This window comes from Bos indicus, chromosome 4 (assembly GCF_029378745.1).
Source record: "Bos indicus isolate NIAB-ARS_2022 breed Sahiwal x Tharparkar chromosome 4, NIAB-ARS_B.indTharparkar_mat_pri_1.0, whole genome shotgun sequence".
Classification (NCBI taxonomy): Eukaryota; Metazoa; Chordata; class Mammalia; order Artiodactyla; family Bovidae; genus Bos; species Bos indicus.
The window spans coordinates 45175420-45193430 of NC_091763.1; the positions used below are offsets into that span (position 1 = coordinate 45175420).

The following is an 18011-nucleotide window of genomic DNA, read 5'->3' on the forward strand; positions in this document are numbered from 1 at the left end:
CAGTCCACCAGGCTCCTCTGTCCTGGGAGTTTCCAGGCAAGAGTACTGGAGTGGGTTGCCATTGCCTTCTCCGCCCTAATAGTCTACAGTGACACAAAAAGCAAACTCAAAAACTCCAGAATAAGATTACCCTTTAAGAGTTAATCTAGTAAAGTCAATAAATAATGGATGAGACTCACCATCTGTATAAATAAATAAAGTGTCATTTATGGCAAATGTCTGATTTAAACTCAACCTGGATAACTGGGATCTGATCTTGGGTAGAAATTACTGAAATGTGATGTTAAATAAGAAAGTTAGAACCTGACCAGTATAAGAAAGAACATGATAACAGAAGTACCTTGGGTGCTGGTATTTGTTAAAACTGGCACATTACATCTGTCAGACATATGTAACGTAAGTGTAAGCAAGTGTGGGGCTTCCCTGGTGGCTCAGATGGCAAAAAATCTGCCTGCAATGTGGGAGCCCTGGGTTCAAGCCCTGGGAAGATCCCCTGGAGAAGGAAATGACAACCCATTCCAGTATTCTTGCCTGGAAAATCCCAAGGACCAGTATAAGAAAGTACATGATAACACAAGAAACTTGGGTATTGGTATTTGTTAAATTTGGCATGTTACATCTGTTAGACATATGTAACTTCCCATACAACAAATATTTACTGAGCTAAGTAATCTGAACTGAGAATAGGGAAGCCAGATATAGTGATAATGTAGACCTCATTCTAAAAGATGTTTATTGTTCAAGGGCAACAACCTGTAAAGAGAAGATCATGATTTTGACATCTGATATTACATTTTTGCATATCACTGCACAGTTCAAGGTTATAGTAAATACAGTTAACCAAGCCATTCTACAGGGTAGTCTTGGGAGGTAGGGGGAAAGAGCTACATGAAAACTAAATTATCTTTTTAAAAACTGGTTATTGAGCCAATATAAAAGACTTACCAAAAAGAACAAAAAAGGTGAAAGGTCACAGGCATTATGGGTTTAAAGCACCACATCTAGAGACACAGGAACTGAACCATCAGTTCTCTCTAATTTCATTAATTTGTTCCCTGTAAACCCTCTCTGCTCTCTCAAGAACAGTTCGTGAACTGCATCTGCCTTTCAGAGAGAATAGAAACCCACGTGGGAGTTTCATCCAGCCCAGAATGACAGAAGAAGAAAGTCCAAAAGGAGCCAAGACTTTAAAACGATGACAGACTTTATCTGAAAGATCCCTCTGGGGGCAATTTATCAGTTCTGTGAAGTTTCAGTGACAGCAGCTCCTTCAGAAAGATACAGATTCTTCTTCAGCTTCATTCACTTTGATGTATTGTGGAAAGGTATGACTCAAGAGGCATTTTGTACAGCAATTAAAGTACAGAAGATTTCAATAGAAACTAGATGGACAGTTAAGTTTTAAAATATTTTAAATCCTGTTTTAGGTATTAACAGCTTTTTAAGACATTTTTTTTACATTAAGAAAGTGGTTTTGTTATTTACTGTGTGCAGGATATTGGACCTAAAGGTTCAATTGAGCCCTGACCTCAAAAAGTCTGTAATTTGGCAAGTAACTAATAACATACGTAAAAGAATGATAATTAGCAATCAAATGTGTTGTGTTGCCATAACTGCAGCCAAAATTCAGAGAAAAGAAATACAAGTGTAGAAGAAGAGAGTGGGATATATAGGAGATGCTTAGTATATATTTATTGAAGAAATAATAAAGAAAATTTAAAAACCCCAAACGAATGATGTATATTAGATTACTTTTGTCATGATCATTGCATTCTGGCTCTAAGAACAGTGCTGGATACTAGTCCTCAATGAATTTGAGAATGTGTGAATAAAGGAAACAGACCGTGAATGTGTGAATAAAGGAAACAGACCGTGAACCAAACTTAAAAAGTTCAGCAAATTTTCCAGAAATAATAGTCATAGCAGATTGATATGAGCCAAAGGATGAAATCAGGAAGGACACATAGGCAGTGTCTGAGAAGAAGGGAATGTGATCTGTCCTAGATTAACAATTGGCTACTGATTTTCCTAAGGCACAGTACTTAGTGAGGGGTTACTTATAAACTATCTATCATAACTTAAATCGTTTCCCATATTCTTTTCTAGTGGTTCAGATGGTAAACGATCCACCTGCAATGCGGATGACCTGGGGGAAGATCCCCTGGGAAAGGGAATGGCAACACATTGCAGCATTCTTGTTGGGAAAATCCCATGGGCAGAGGAGCCTGGTGAGCTACAGTCCATGGGGTTGCAAAGAGCCAGACACGACTGAGTGACTAACACTTTCACTTTCACCCAAGTCTTTAAGTCATTTCCTGCAGTATCCAGTCTTATTCTACCTATCCTGCTGTCATCCTGTCCTAGCCTATCCCAGCCTATCCTAACCTAAACACACCTTTGCTGGATTCTACCTTCTCCTCAAGATCAGACCCCATTCCATGTGTTTACTGATTAACTTCTTGAAAGAGCAGTTCTCTGTCAGTGAGCCATCTCTATTTCTCTTAACTCTATATACTTTGGCTTCCCAGGTACATTACCATGAGGAATCACAGATGGGCTCTCCGCCTGTCCTGGTTGCCTTTTGTCTCTGTGGCATTCCTCCACTGCTGATCACCTCCTAGTCATCCCACCCCTGAACCACTCCCTCCCCTTCCTCCTGTAGCACAGAATCATGACTTCCTCCTGCATTTCCTTATGCTTTTTCTCAGTGTACTTTGTCTCTCCTTGTCCTTCTACCTACACCTAGATGAGGGTTCTCCCTACAGAGTTTTCATGTCCTACTCTGTCTCCTGCTTGGGAGAGCACAGTGACTTTAGTGGCTCAAGTTATCACCTGCATCCTGACAACTTTCAAATCTGATTTAGACCCTGACTAGAATTTCTGTGCTTATATCGCCTTCCAGATCCCCCAACCTCAACATATCTAATAATATAAAACCCTCTACTACACATTTTCTCTTTATCATAATTATTATTATTTTTGAAAATAGCAATTTTGGGAAATGGCATCATTCTTCCAATCATCTTATACAGAAATCTGAGTTCGCTCCAAGACTGCTCTCACCATCCCCAGTCAGCTGAGCATGAACTTCAGTTGGCTCTTCTCCAGTTATTCTATCTCTGTCCCTCCTTCACATTATTGCCACCATCACTGTAATTTCTTTGTTGCTTGGATCAGTGCAATAGCCTCCATAATTTAGGGCTGCCAACTAAAATACTTTGCAGGACCAACCCCTATACAAAAAGTTACTTGTTGTTTATCTGAAATTCAAATTTAAATAAGTCTCTCAGTCTCAGTTTCAGTTCAGTCACTCAGTCATGTCCGATTCTTTGTGACCCCATGAACCTCAGCACGCCAGGCCTCCCTGTCCATCACCAACACCCTCCACCCAAACCCATGTCCATTGTGTTGGTGATGCCATCCAACCATGTTATCCTCTGTCATCCCCTTCTCCTCCTGCCCTCAATCTTTCCCAGCATCAGGGTCTTTTCCAATGAGTCAGTTCTTCGCATCAGGTGGCCAAAGTACTGGAGTTTCAGCTTTAGCATCAGTCCTTCCAATGAATACCCAGGACTGATCTTTAGGATGGACTGGTTGGATCTCCTTGCAGTCCAAGGGACTCTCAAGAGTCTTCTCCAACACCACACTTAAAAAGCATCCATTCTTTGGTGCTCAGCTTTCTTTATAGTCCAACTCTCACACTTGTACATGACCACTGGAAAAACCATAGCTTTGACTAGATGGACTTTTTTGGACAAAGTAATGTCTCTGCTTTTGAATATGCTATTTAGGTTGGTCATAACTTTCCTTCAAAGGAGTAGGCGTCTTTTAATTTCATGGCTGCAATCACCATCTGCAGTGATTTTGGCGCCCCCAAAAATAAAGTCTGACACTGTTTCCCCATCTATTTCCCATGAAGTGATGGGAACAGATGGCCATGATCTTAGTTTTCTGAATGTTGAGCTTTAAGCCAACTTTTTCACTCTCCTCTTTCACTTTCATCAAGAGTCTCTTTAGTTTTCTTCACTTTCTGCCATAAGGGTGGTGTCATTTGCATATCTGAGGTTATTGATATTTCTCCCAGAAATCTTGATTCCAGCTTGTGTTTCTTCCAGCCCAGCATTTCTCATGATGTACTCGGCATAGAAGTTAAATAAGCAGGGTGACAGTATACAGCCTTGACGTACTCCTTTCTCTATTTGGACCCAGTCTGTTGTTCCATGTCCAGTTCTAACTGTTGCTTCCTGACCTGCATACAGGTTTCTCAAGAGGCAGGTCAGGTGGTCTGGTATTCCCATCTCTTTCAGAATTTTCTACAGTTTATTGCGATCCACACAGTCAAAGGCTTTGGCATAGTCAATAAGGCAGAAATAGATGTTTTTCTGGAACTCTCTTGCTTTTTCCATGATCCAGCGGATGTTGGCAGTTTGATCTCTGGTTCCCCTGCCTTTTCTAAAACCCACTTGAACATTTGGAAGTTCATGGTTCACGTATTGCTGAAGCCTGGCTTGGAGAATTTTAAGCATCACTTTACTAGCGTGTGAGATGAGTGCAATTGTGCAGTAGTTTGAGCATTCTTTGGCATTGCCTTTTTTTGGGATTGGAATGAAAACTGACCTTTTCCTGTCCTATGGTCACTGCTGAGTTTTCCAGATTTGCTGGCATACTGAGTGCAGCGCTTCACAGCATCATCTTTCAGGATTTGAAATAGCTCAACTGAATTCCATCACCTCCACTAGCTTTGTTCGTAGTGACCCCGCAATAAATCTGGCAACCCTATCCTACTTGGTATTCTATCTTCTAATTTCTGATTGTTTCAGTCTTTCCTTCACACTATGCCAGAATTACATTTCTAAAACAAAGATGAGAATATTTTATAGAACTGACAGAAATTATCTGACAGCTCCATGTTGCCTAGAGTAAGAGAATCTAAATTCTTCAGTATGATATTGAAGTCAGTTGCTTCTCTGGCTTCAGTTCAGGATTCTAGTTCCAGTTTATGTCTTTCCTTTCAACTATACTGGGAAAATCACCCATCTCTAAACACGTCATGTACCTTTATATTTGTGCTTTTGGTCAAAATGCTGGCTTAGCTTAAACCTTCAAGGCCCAGTTCAAATACCATCTATTTCACAAAGCTTTACCCTAATCCCATCTCCATGGCAATATTCAGATCTTCCTTTGCACTTCTGTAACATTTTTATTCCTTTACAGCCCAACTGCAATCTCTTTCATAGTTAGATATTACTTGTGGGCAAGAACTCAAAGTAATTTTTATATACAAAAAAATAAAAATACATTGAGTCTTAATTATTTATTAGACACCATTTTAGGTCTTTGCAACTCACTGATCAGCAGCTCTGTGATTTAGGTGGCATTATTTTCTCTAGCTGTAGTCTCCATGTATGCCAGCTCAGTGTTCTACATTCAATAGGAATTCATTAAATTTTTTAATTGAATGGAGAGCTTTTATTTGGGATAATGTACTTTGGGCCCATTCAAGTGAATGTTTTCCTCAGAGTCAATGTAATTTTAATCGATTCATTAATAATCTGCTTTGTCCTAGAAATAATTAAAGATAACTTGATCTGTTATAAGATCAAGATGACAATCTCTTATACCAAAGGCAGTGCAATGGGTTGATTTACCATAATTTACTATGAAAAATGAAGAATTCAAAAATATTATGTAAAAAATGAAAATATGAAAAAGCAAAAATATTTAAATTAGACTGGCATATTAAATGTTTATTATAATTTGCTGGATGGGGAGTGGTTCTTAAGGTTTCCCAGGAATCAGTCTTAATAAACTGAGAGCCTGTTTGAATTCTATTTAAAGGAAATTAATTTATTAAATTCTTAAAATTTCTTTCTAAAAAAGAAAAAATTAAAATTTATTCTCTTTAAAATTTTAAAAAGATTAAGAAACTGAGGTCTGGGTCTTTATATAACTCATTTCAGAGTCAAGGTGAGGATATCTTTATGGCAGGAAGATTACATTATTATGGTTTATATCCACAACATCCTTGTAATCAAATGTATCATTATTGAAGGTGAGGTAGCATCACACAGGCAATGTATTTGACAACATGATACAACTGGAAGTTTGCTTTGCCACTCTGAGCTGTAGGAAGTGAGGAATGTGAGAGAAATAATGGCCAGTGCAGAAGCCTAGACTTGGGAGGCTTGTTTGTCCTGATGAATTGACATCTTTGCTAGTAAGGTCAAAGGTAGACAATGTTTATTTCCTGCTTCACTTCCAGGTGTGGCCTGTGCTTTTCCAGTCATTTAACAAAGAAGGCATGTGACACCTACTCACATTTTTGGAATGACATCCAGTAAAGAGTATGTCGCTGTGGCTCTTGCTGACAAAAATGATAAATTTGAGAGGACACACAGTTCAACCCCTAATTCCTCCTTCGGTATTTTTCTAAATTTTTAACTATTTATTTGCTCTGCAATCATCTGAAGAAAAATAACACTTTAAATGTACTTTTTTTTCTGTGCTTACCACCATATTATAAAGTAGAGGATATTATTAAAGTATTAAAAAGTATTATTAATTGTTTCTTTCTTAGCTTCCCACAACAAAACAGCTATGCAATGATGAGATATCCATTTAAAACAAATGATTCACTTGGTTGACTATATTTTGGAGAGGCTAGAGGCTTTGGACAAAGGAGTTACTTTGTTCTTAGCTTCTCTCTCATTGTCTTTTCAGCTATGACCACTGCAGTAGATGTGGAAAGAAGGTTTTAAGGCATTTTGTCTTTAGGTATAGTCATGTAAGAACAAGACTAGCTTCTGTTCAGGATGGTTCTAGCAGGGCTGGTGTGAGGCAGATGTGAGCACCAATTTTGCCCAACCAGTAGTAGTCACAGTTCATGAATTTTTATTTTATAATGTAGAAAACAAACAGCCTTACTTCCTCAGGAATAGATGACGATCTAGAATTTGCCCTATTTTGAACAATAAAATTTGTTCAAAAGGTACCTACCCATAACAAAGTAAAACCTCAGGTTCCCGTAACCAGTAGTGTCCAAGTAGGGGGTACATATTTTCCTCTCTCCATCTTTGAGGAAGACCATTGATAAACCTGATTCTATTGTTCCACATTCTGTACCAATGACAGCTCCCACGATATCCCACCTTTAAAAAAATGACAAACACTAACAGTTAGAATATTAAGTCAAAGCTTTATAGAGTATAACATTTTATTTTTAATGAGGAATATTTACTTAGTAATAAATAATTCTGAAATAAAGATGTGGTATCTCCAATTTCCTTGAAGAGATCTCTAGTCTTTCCCTTTATTTTACTGTCCTCTATCTCTTTACATTGTTCATTTAAGAAGGTCTTATCTCTCCTTGTTACTCTCTGGAACTCTGCATTCAGTTGGACCAGAAAGAAGGCTTCAGTTCAGTTCAGTTCAGTCGCTCAGTCATGTCCGACTCTTTGAGACCCCATGAATTGCAGCACGCCAGGCCTCCCTGTCCATCACCAACTCCCGGAGTTCACTCAAACTCACGTCCATCGAGTCGGTGATGCCATCCAGCCATCTCATCCTCTGTCATCCCCTTCTCCTCCTGCCCCCAGTCCCTCCCAGCATCAGAGTCTTTTCCAATGAGTCAATTCTTTGCATGAGGTGGCCAAAGTACTGGAGTTTCAGCTTTAGCATCATTCCATCCAAAGAACACCCAGGACTGATCTCCTTTAGAATGGACTGGTTGGATCTCTTAGCACTGAAGAATTGATGATTCTGAACCATGGTGCTGGAGAACACTCTTGAGAGTTCCTTGGACAGCAAGGAGATCAAACCAGTCAATCCTGAGGAAAATCAACCCTGAATATTCATTGGAAGGTCTGGTGCTGAAGCTGAAGCTCCAATACTTTGGCCACCTGATGTGAAGAGCAGACTCACAAGACCCTGATGCTGGGAAAGACTGAAGGCAAAGGAGAAGGGGGCAGTGGAGGATGATATGGTTAGACAGCATCACCATCTCAGCGGCCGTGAATTTGAGCACATTTTGGGAGATTGTGGAGGACAGAGGAGCCTGGTGTGCTGCAGTCCATGCTGTCACAAAGAGTTGGACATGACTTAGCAACTGAACAACAACAAAGATGCAGCACTACAGGTTTTAGATAATGAAAATGAAAGGGAAAGTGTTAGTTGGTCAGTCATGTCAGACTCTTTGCAACCCCATGGACTGTAGCCTGCCAGGCTTCTCTGTCCATGGGATTTTCCAGGTAAGAATACTGGAGTAGGTTGCCATTTCCTTCTCCAGGGGATCTTCCTGACCCAGGGATCAAGCCCAGGTCTCTGGCATTGCAGGCTGATTCTTTACTACTGAGCCACCAGGGAAGCTCCTAAACAAAGTTTTAAACACATTCTTTTCACTATTACAGTTTTTCTGTGGAGAAAAATTTGATCAATACTATGTAGAGTGTGACTTCCCCCGTGGCTCCGTGGTAGGGAATCTGCCTGCAATGCAGGAGCTCTAGGAGTCGCGGGTTCAATTCCTGGCTTGGAAGATCCCCTGAAGGAGGCCATGGCAACCCACTCCAGTATTCTTGCCTGGAGAATCCCAGTGACAGAGAAGCCTGGCGGATACAGTCCAAAGGTGGCAAAGAGTCAGACACAACTGAAGTGACTTTAGCATGCATGACATGTATAGTGTATCTGCTACAAAATAGCCTTTATCCTCAAAGCACTTAAACAGTTGAGATTGAGGCTCAAATTTGAACTAAGGAAACAGGAAATCATAAAAGATAGTACCATAATATTATAAATACTTGTATGGTATTTTGCACATTAAAAATAGTTATAGCATGAAAAGTCAAACAACCTGGCAAAAGTCTAGCAAGTTTCCAGAAAGGGGATGAGATTTAAATATGCAGAAAAGAATAAAAATATTTACTATTTAAAAACTCTTGTATCTCCTTAGTATTTATCTCTGCTTGTGTCTAATTTGGCCATTGCTTTTCACACAACTAACTTGCCTACAGAGGAAACTGGGACACACAGACATAAGTGGCTTACCTAAGGCCAACTGCGTGTTTGGCTCTGAAATTGAGATAGATATTCTGTTTCTTAGTTCACTGTTATTTTAGTAGTTGCAGTTCTAAGAAGGGTACTGTGCCAAGACAATTATGTTGAACTGTTTGAGATCAAAATGTTTAGAAAATGTTAATTTTTTTTTTTTTTTTTTGTATTTTAACAGATTATATCAATCATTTAAGGAAAAGCAGCTCCTAATAGTACTAGACTACTGTAAATACCAGGAACCTCTCTCCACTCACACAAGAATATTTCACACTGGTTCATTGGTCTTTTACCTGCTCCATTTATCCCAATTAAGCCACTCAGTCTACTGATCCACAAAGCAAGTTAAGGTTATAAATGATGCATATGATGACTCCTTTTAGGCATCCATCTGCTTTAGAGTATTTTCAAAATGAAAGATTAAATTGGAAAAGATGGAATTGTCACAGACTAAAAGAACGTTTTATTCAAGTGAGAAATGAGATTAGCAGTCTTTTTCTCCTAATTATTAGTTGTAACTAAGTAACTCTTTTAATCTAAATGAATTGTTTTCATGACTTCTACCACAGAGAGGGTTATATGAGACATGATTTAGGCTGTATTATCTCTTTTTAATCTTTTTTAAAACATATTCAATTTTATTCTAATTTTCATTTCTCCCAATATATTTGAAGATAACAAAAGTGAGGTTATTTTCTTTAAAATAAATAATTAAAATAAATATATTACAAATATATATATACACAATAAAATAAATACAAAGATATATACAAATATATATTACAATAAAAGGAAATAGAAAATTTAGTCAGCTTTGAAGAGAAAAGTGGAGAGAAATCTGAAAAATCACTTTGTAAAAGTCTCACTGCTTTAAATAAATTATCTTTCATTAAATAAAAATTCAGTAGGAGCTTCTTATGGCACAAGCTCATTCTTTCATGAATTTGTACAAACACTGGCTCGAGCTTAGTTGGAGGCAAAGTATCCTTGAGGGGGTCCCAGAGCTGAATCAACTACTGAGGGACCTGATAGACACCTGCCCGGAATTCAGAATCCCTCTCTGTCAGGTTGCAAAGTTGTAGTCTATTCCAATTACAAAAATATCATGGTCTCTGATTCTCTCAATATAATAATTACATGAAGTAAAATTATGACATAACCGAATCTTTTTTGTTATCTGTTACAATATAACTTTTTATGAACTATTATAAATTTGATAGTCAGTATATGTTGATGGGCATGAAAATGCCATTTGAATCAAGAGATGTTAGTATTTCAGAGATTTTGTACTGATGTTCTTTCTGCAAAGAATATTCTTGCCCAGCCAGCATGGCTGACTCCCTAATCTCCTTTAGATATTTATGATGATGTCACTGACTCAGTGAAGTCCTCCTTAGACATCTAAAATTGCAACCTCCAATACACTTATACGTGAAACTCCTCCCAATCTGCTTTAATTTTCTCATTAAGAAATATATAAAATCCAAACTATACTATAATATAAAAACAGTATAAGTTATAAGACATATCTTGTTTGCTAAACAGTCTCATTTAACATATTGCATTTTTCATTTACATATCTTGTTCATGAACATAACCAAATCTTTGAGTCCAGCAGTGGTATTTACAGAGCTCTATAGTTTTAGCAATATCTTGGATGGTACTGCAATTTTCCTGAAAAGGAGTGTTACTTCTCTACAGTTTAAATTGTTTTCCCCAAGGAAATGTGGTTCTTTGTGAACTGCATTTGAAGGAATGACTGCCTAGAGGGAAGAACTCTCTACAATAAAGCAATTTATATTTATTCTTTGATGGCTAATTCTAAAAAAACATTCCTTACATTATTTATTATAAATACATGGGTATCTATTATTTATAATAGAATGGGGCAAAGTTGCAATACGCAAAAAAATTTAATAATCAATAAAATGCCTTAAGGCAACTTTGTTCCTTAGAGGTAGAAGGGCAAAATAATATTTAATTTATATTTTAGTGTATATCCTTCTACTTTTTGTATCAAAAAGAGAATTCTTTTTGTAAGCAAAACTAATTTAAAGAAGTTTTTTTTTACCTGGAAAGCTTGTGATCCTCCCTATTAGCTGCTTTGGAATGCCTTGAGAATATAATTATATTTTAATCAGCTCACACTTTAATAGTTTTAAGAATGATACAAAAGTATAACTGATTCATTTTGTTGTACACCTGTAACTAACACAATATTGTAAATCAGCAATACCCCAATAAAAATTAAAATAAAAAATGATATGGAGTAAAACTTAAAAATTCTCACCAAAAAAAACCCAGAAGTGAAATGATAGATATGCTAATTAATTAGATTTTATGTTTATATATATCAAATCAACATGATGTACACTTCAGATATCTTACAACTTTATATGTCAACTGTATCTCAATAAAGCTGAAATTAAAAATAGTGTTTTCATAAGCTAAAAAAAAAATGATGAATACTCTTCAAAGGGCAATCTGGCAGTACTTATCAAAATGAAAATTACATATATACATATATATGTATATGTATATATCTGATTTTCTAATTGTCTTTTTTCTTCTTTTAGGAATTTCTCCTTCAGAAATACTTTAAGTATACAAAAAATCTATCACAATATTCTTTGACTATCAACAGAGGTCCAGATAGATAAATTGGTACAGTGACATTCTGAAATAATGATATATATTCACTGACTAAAAGAGACATTCATAATATATTGTTAAATTTTTAAAAATCAAGTTTAGTAAGGAAAATTTGACCCTAGAGAGTATTTTTGTATGGTCATAGAAAAATTTCTGAATGGATATATACCAGAAAACATGTCTACATTTTAACAGTAGGGATTCACATTGGAAGACTTTTAATTTTTACTTTACACATTTCCTTTCTTTTGCAAAAGGAAAATCACTTTCAGAAAAAGGAAGAAAAACATTCAATTTATATGTGTTAGAATTCAGAATGAAAAGTTAAATTATTTCATCATAGATTGATGAAAATACTAAGAATATGAACATAGGAAACAGAGGTCTTATATTTTAAATACCTTTTCCCCCCTACTACAAATATTGGTACAAAAGCCTCTAAAAGGTAGTGGAACATTTCACATGATCTATGAAGATCTGTTTTATTATATTTTCCAGAATATATTAAACCACCTAAAGTTGATGACTTTAGGCTTGAACTAAGATATAGAATAGAGCCTGGCTATAAGAGCCTACATTTACCAGATTCATAACATTTTTTTATCTACTAGAAATTCTCTGAGACTGAATAAGTTCATTACATCCATAAGGTCTCTATTTGGGATGAATTCTTTGATATTTAATAAGGAATGTGCCATATGTAAAGATTCTTCCACATTCATTTATATTCATGAGGCTTATCTCTAGCATAAGTCCTGTGAGGTCTAGCAAGGTGTATACTTTGACTAAAGGCTTCTCCACCTTCATTGCATTTATAGGTTTTTCCTCCAGCATGACAGCTTAGGTGAAGGTAAAGGATGAGTTCTCTTTGAAGGCTTTCCTGTATGAACTGCATTTAAAAATTCCTTTCTTCAATTGGTTCTGCTATATTTCACTCAAATTCAATTTTGTCTTAGGTTTTTATTACATGCATTATTTTTATTTACACTCTTGTTGGAATAACATTAATAAAGAGTATTGGCTTCAGAATGGTAGAAAACACTCAGCTTCCTCACCAATAAAACAGAAATATGACCTAGACTGAGGATGTTTAGAGAAAAAGATATATCGCCTGGCATATTACAGTTTCAAATAATGTTTGTTTCCTTTTCTCCCCACCCCCACCACCTCGTAAAATATAGTGCTATTTTTGTTTTAAAATAAGTCAAAGTGGCAATTCAAGTGAACTTTTAAATTACAATGAGTATTTTTTCATATTAGAATTAGCAGAGCAGCAATCTTGCACAAAGTTGCAGTACAACATGCAAAATGTAATTGCTTAATCAATCAATTTAAGCAAGGCCATACTTAGCTGAAAGAAAACTGTACTTTCTATCAGTGGGTCTTTTGTACAGTCCAAGATTTGGGCTACAAACCTATCTGGGAATTTAAATTTATTACTTATGTGATCTAAATGGTCAAGTGGTTTTGCTTTAATAATAACGAATGTGCCTGTTAAAAAAAAAAAAAAAAAGGAGACCCACTTAATACAATGTTAACTCAGACTGTCAATCTGTCCTTGATTCACTTATCCTGAATTATAAGCTTAAATAAAATCCCTCTGGAGCATTATAAGCACCTTGTGAAAAGGATCCTAAGCCAGAGGTAACATAATTCTTCTGGGTAGGATAGAGGGAAGAATTTGTAGAAAATAGCAAGAAGATGCTCAAACTGTTCTGAAGAGTTTTAAATAGTTTTAAGACCAATTTTTAATAAAAGCATCAGCCGACATGGAAGGGGCTATAATGGAGATTGTTCTTCTTGGCCTATATGCAGTTTAGGTTTTCAAGGATATATGTAACATTCTTTGGGATTATCTCCCCAGAAGGGGAAGCCAATATAAATTTGTTTTATTAAGTTTATATTGCCTTTTTCTTGGTTTTATTCCAGTGAATAGCACTGAAATTTAAGAAAGACATTTTGAAAGACATTTTGAAATTTAAAAGACAGTTGCAGGTATGACCCACTTTTCTAAGCAATGACATTAAAAAATATAACTAATACTTTGTATTTTGGTCTTTTTATAGTAAATTCCTGATCAGAGACTAAGTTATGGCTGACCTGAGGAAAACATTTTCTGTGCTCAATTTTTTTCTGTAATCTTTGATGAGATGTTTTAAAATGTATTTCTTGAAAGAATTTCTTCAGAACAAATTTATAAAGCAATTCTCTTAATAGGGTGTGGGTGGTAGCAGAATGGGAGTCTTTGGACTGGAGGTTGGAAGGAACAGGGAATAGTCAGTTCAGCAGCTGAGACACTACTCTCTCTGTTTGCCCTCCGGCATCCCTTCTATGTCTTTCTAGTGTTTTGGAATTCTGGGAATTTCATCTATTTTCTGATAGCTATATTCTCATTATTGGAAAACTGGAAGACAAGAACAATTAATATTTGACTATATTTCTAACATTTTATATGTGTATTTCAACATGGTCATGAAAATATTATACAGATGGTTTTGAATTTTGCCTTTTTTCATTTACATTAATAATATATACTTTCCCCAGATTATTATTAACTCTTTAAAAATGGGCTATATAATATTTTATTATATATGCCAAACTAGTCATTATTTTGTTGTCATACTTCAAAATACATCACTAAATAATTATACCATTTATCATAATTTATGGGGCTGAGGAATTAAATTCTCAATTTTCTAATGCTCCTTAGATGTATTCTATTAATAGATAACCCTGAGCTACATTTCTTGAGGTATCAGAGTTCTGCTTTTCCTTCATATAAACTCCTAAATATTCAGGAGTGCCTTGTGGTCAGTGTGGAGCAGGTGAACTACTGAAGAAAGACTATGGAGAACAAAGACATGCTGAAGAAGTGGGCATTTGAACACTTCAGTGCCAGCAGCCTCTTCTAACACCGCTACAGAAAAATCCTATCATGGTCTAATGTTGTCCCAAGCTGTAAGGAATTAAGATTCTGATTTCATTCTCTTTTTTCTGTGACTTCAGTAAAGAGAGTCCTTTCTTGAAGAGGAAGACAGTTGCTGTATTCTGGATGCTCACATGGAAAGCTAGTTTGGAGCGGGAAGAGGTTATTGAAGAATGGCATTGCCAAAAGTGAAGATAAAAATGTGCTACAAATTAAACAAGGAATTTCAGAACAATTTTGGCACACCTAATCATATGAACTTATTTTTTATTATTTGAAAATTTACTGTTTATGTTTTAAAATAGAAAAATAATTTGCTTAAATAGAAAGCAATGTTAGAACCCACATCAAAAGCAAACCTGAACAAATAAGTCTTTTAACAGCTTGAAACAAGTTTACTTTGATCCATTTTAGCAGTTCCATGGTTTCAAAATATATGCAATTATCATTTTAACTAATATTGTCTTTCTTAAAATGACCTCCCATTAGTTCAGATAATCTCATTTAGGTTTTATTGGACTATTTAATTTTGTTTGTGTTTCTTTTATATCTTATTAGTTTCTGTGAGTATAATTTTTCTTTGAGTACCACTTTGGTCATATCCTATTACCAACAGTAATCACAGTTGGAACAGCAACCAATTTTTGATTTTTTTTGATTGCTTGTTATGTGTCATGCACTGTGCAAAGTGCTCTTCATATATTATTGCATAAAATACTCCTTTTTAGTCCTTTATTGCTTAAATCTGAATTCTATAAGGTTTGAATATCTGATATTAATATGCCTCCTTGCTTCTTTTGTTGCATTTATCTGGTATATTAGTTTTTCTTTATTGATTTTCAACTTCTTACATTATTCTAGTTTAAGTCTTTCATAAATAGCAAATAAATAGCTGATATTTTTAAAACTTACTATGAAAATCTCACAATAAATGAACATAACTCATTCAAGTTTATTGTGCACTGATATATTTAGATTGAAAAAGCGAAAGTGTTAATTGCTCAGTTGTGTCTGACTCTTGGTGATCTCATGGACTGTAGCCCACCAGGCTCCCCTGTCCATAGAATTCTCACTTTGACTACTAGAGTGGGTAGCCACTCTCCTCTCCAGGGGATCTTGGATTGGTTCATGCCAAACTGTTTTCTGCTTTCTATTTACTCTGTTTTTTGTTTATTTTTCTGTCACTCCTGGCATTTGTGGACTAAGTTCTCTTTATTCTGTTAAGCTAATGCTTTAGAAGTTATGTAGCCTATATATGGCTAACATAATTTCTTTAACACACCTATTTACCCTTAAAGCTTTCTACTAATATTAAGAGTTACCCAAGACCTATATTCTTACTCCAGGCAAGTAAAGAACGTTGGCAGTATTTTAATTGCTTTTTCTCTTCTCGTCAGTTTCCCTTTGTACCTGTCATATTGAGGTCATCTGGGCTTTAACTACAAACTTTGATTTAAATATTTTAATAATCAATTTTTTTTCAGTCTGAACTACAAGCTTTCCTTTTTTCCTTGCTCACTACTCTTTCTTGAATCTATCATATTTCTCTTGGATTAACTTCTATGGGTACATCTTCCAGTAATTCTTTCAGAGAGTGTTCAGGAGTAGTAAACTTTCTGAACCCTTGTGTCTGCAAAGCTTTTTATTTTTCTCCAATACTTGAATCATATTTGTCTGGAGGAGAATGTTAAGTTCCAAATAATCCTCTCTCAGAACACTAAGATAACTGCTTCATTTTTTAAAACTTATGCTTTGTGTTACCAAGGAAAGCACAATGAAACTCATTAAAGATTTAAGATTTCCACTTTCAACTGTGTTCTGAAGTTTCTCCCTTATGGTCTAGGACTGGATATTTTTCCATCCATCTTGCTAAACATTTTCATTCATATGAACTATGTCTCTTCTTTCTTCTAAGTTTCGGGAACCTTTCTTCTATTTTTTTTTTAATATTTCATTCCACATTTTCCCTCTGACCCTTCCTCCTTTAGGAATTCCTATTATTTCTAATGTTAGAAATACTATTCTTCCCCCTATACTTTACAGTATAGTATACACACTATACAATAATCCTAAGTTTTGGAAACACTTCAAAACTCAAATTTCCAGCTCACTAATTTGTTCTTTACCTATGCCTATGCTCATATTCAGGGGGAAAAATCCACTAAATTTGTTTCAACAATCATATATTTTCATTTTTCACATCTCTATTTTTTCTTCATAAAATCTGTTTTAATTTAACAAATACAGTATGCTTTCTTATCTCTTTGAGGGCATTAACTATAATGATAAAGTCTCCATTTGTTTACTCTGATACATCTATTTTCTCAGTTCTTAGCTGTCTAGTTTGATTAATTATTTTTATGGAGTGGATTTTCCTCAGATTTGATGATTCCAGATCATTTGTATCCACTATTCACCCTTAGTTTTGGTGTAAAAAATGTCCACCAATGAGAGCCGATGTGCTCTTGGGTGGGGAGTACCATGGGGATCCTTGAGGTTTCCAGTTACCTGGCATGGCCCTGCTTCTCCATTCCAAGTGTTCACATTCACTGCTTGTTCCTAAGGGCAGAAGTGGCCCGCACAGAAGTTGAATGCAGTGAGAGACCATCTACTTGGCAATCTCCACAGCAGGACGTCAGAGCCCCATCTGATTCCTGTGTTCATTCAGTACCTATACCTTTTTTAGTGCCTCATTAAATATGTATTTTAAGTTATAGTTTTCTCCTTAATCAGATCCGTTTTTTTTTTTTTCTAATTTTTTGTAACACTTCCTAATTCCTGGCTCAATTAGGGCACACTTTTTTTTTTCAGAGTGTCATTACAGATTCATTTGCTCATTTTCTATAATTTCCAAGGATTTGGGGCAGTTGTGGAAGACTAGAGTACGCTCTCTTGATTCAATAGTCTGATATTCAATTACTCAGCCATAAAAAAAAAAAAAAGAAATAATGCCATTTGCAGTAATATGGATGGACCTGGATCTAGAAATTATTATATTAAGTGAAGTAAGTCAGACAGAGAAAGACAAGTATCATATGATATTCTTTACATGTATAATATGGGCTTCCCTGGTGGCTCAGAGGTTAAAGCATCTGCCTGCAATGCGGGAGACCCGCGTTCGATCCCTGGATCGGGAAGATCCCCTGGAGAAGGAAATGGCAACCCGCTGCAGTATTCTTGCCTGAAGAATCCCATGGACGGAGGAGCCTGGTAGGCTACAGTTCACGGGGTCGCAAAGAGTCGGACACGACTGACACATGTATAATATAAAAAAGTGATACAAATGAACTTATTTACAAAACAGAAATAGACTCACAGACATAGATAACAAACCTATGATTACCAAAGAAGAAAGGCAGGAAGGGATAAATCAGGAGTTTGAGATTAGCAG

The 18011-nt window shown here is 35.8% G+C and overlaps 1 protein-coding gene across 2 annotated transcripts in view; it reads right to left on the reverse strand.

Moving 5' to 3' along the window:
- RELN (reelin) overlaps positions 1-18011 on the reverse strand; it is a 558072-nt gene that overhangs the window by 204890 nt on the left and 335171 nt on the right. For both annotated transcript variants that reach the window (XM_070787714.1, XM_070787715.1), the window contains one exon: positions 6997-7148. In XM_070787714.1, the coding sequence (XP_070643815.1) occupies positions 6997-7148 (152 nt within the window). The remainder of the gene's footprint in view (positions 1-6996; positions 7149-18011) is intronic.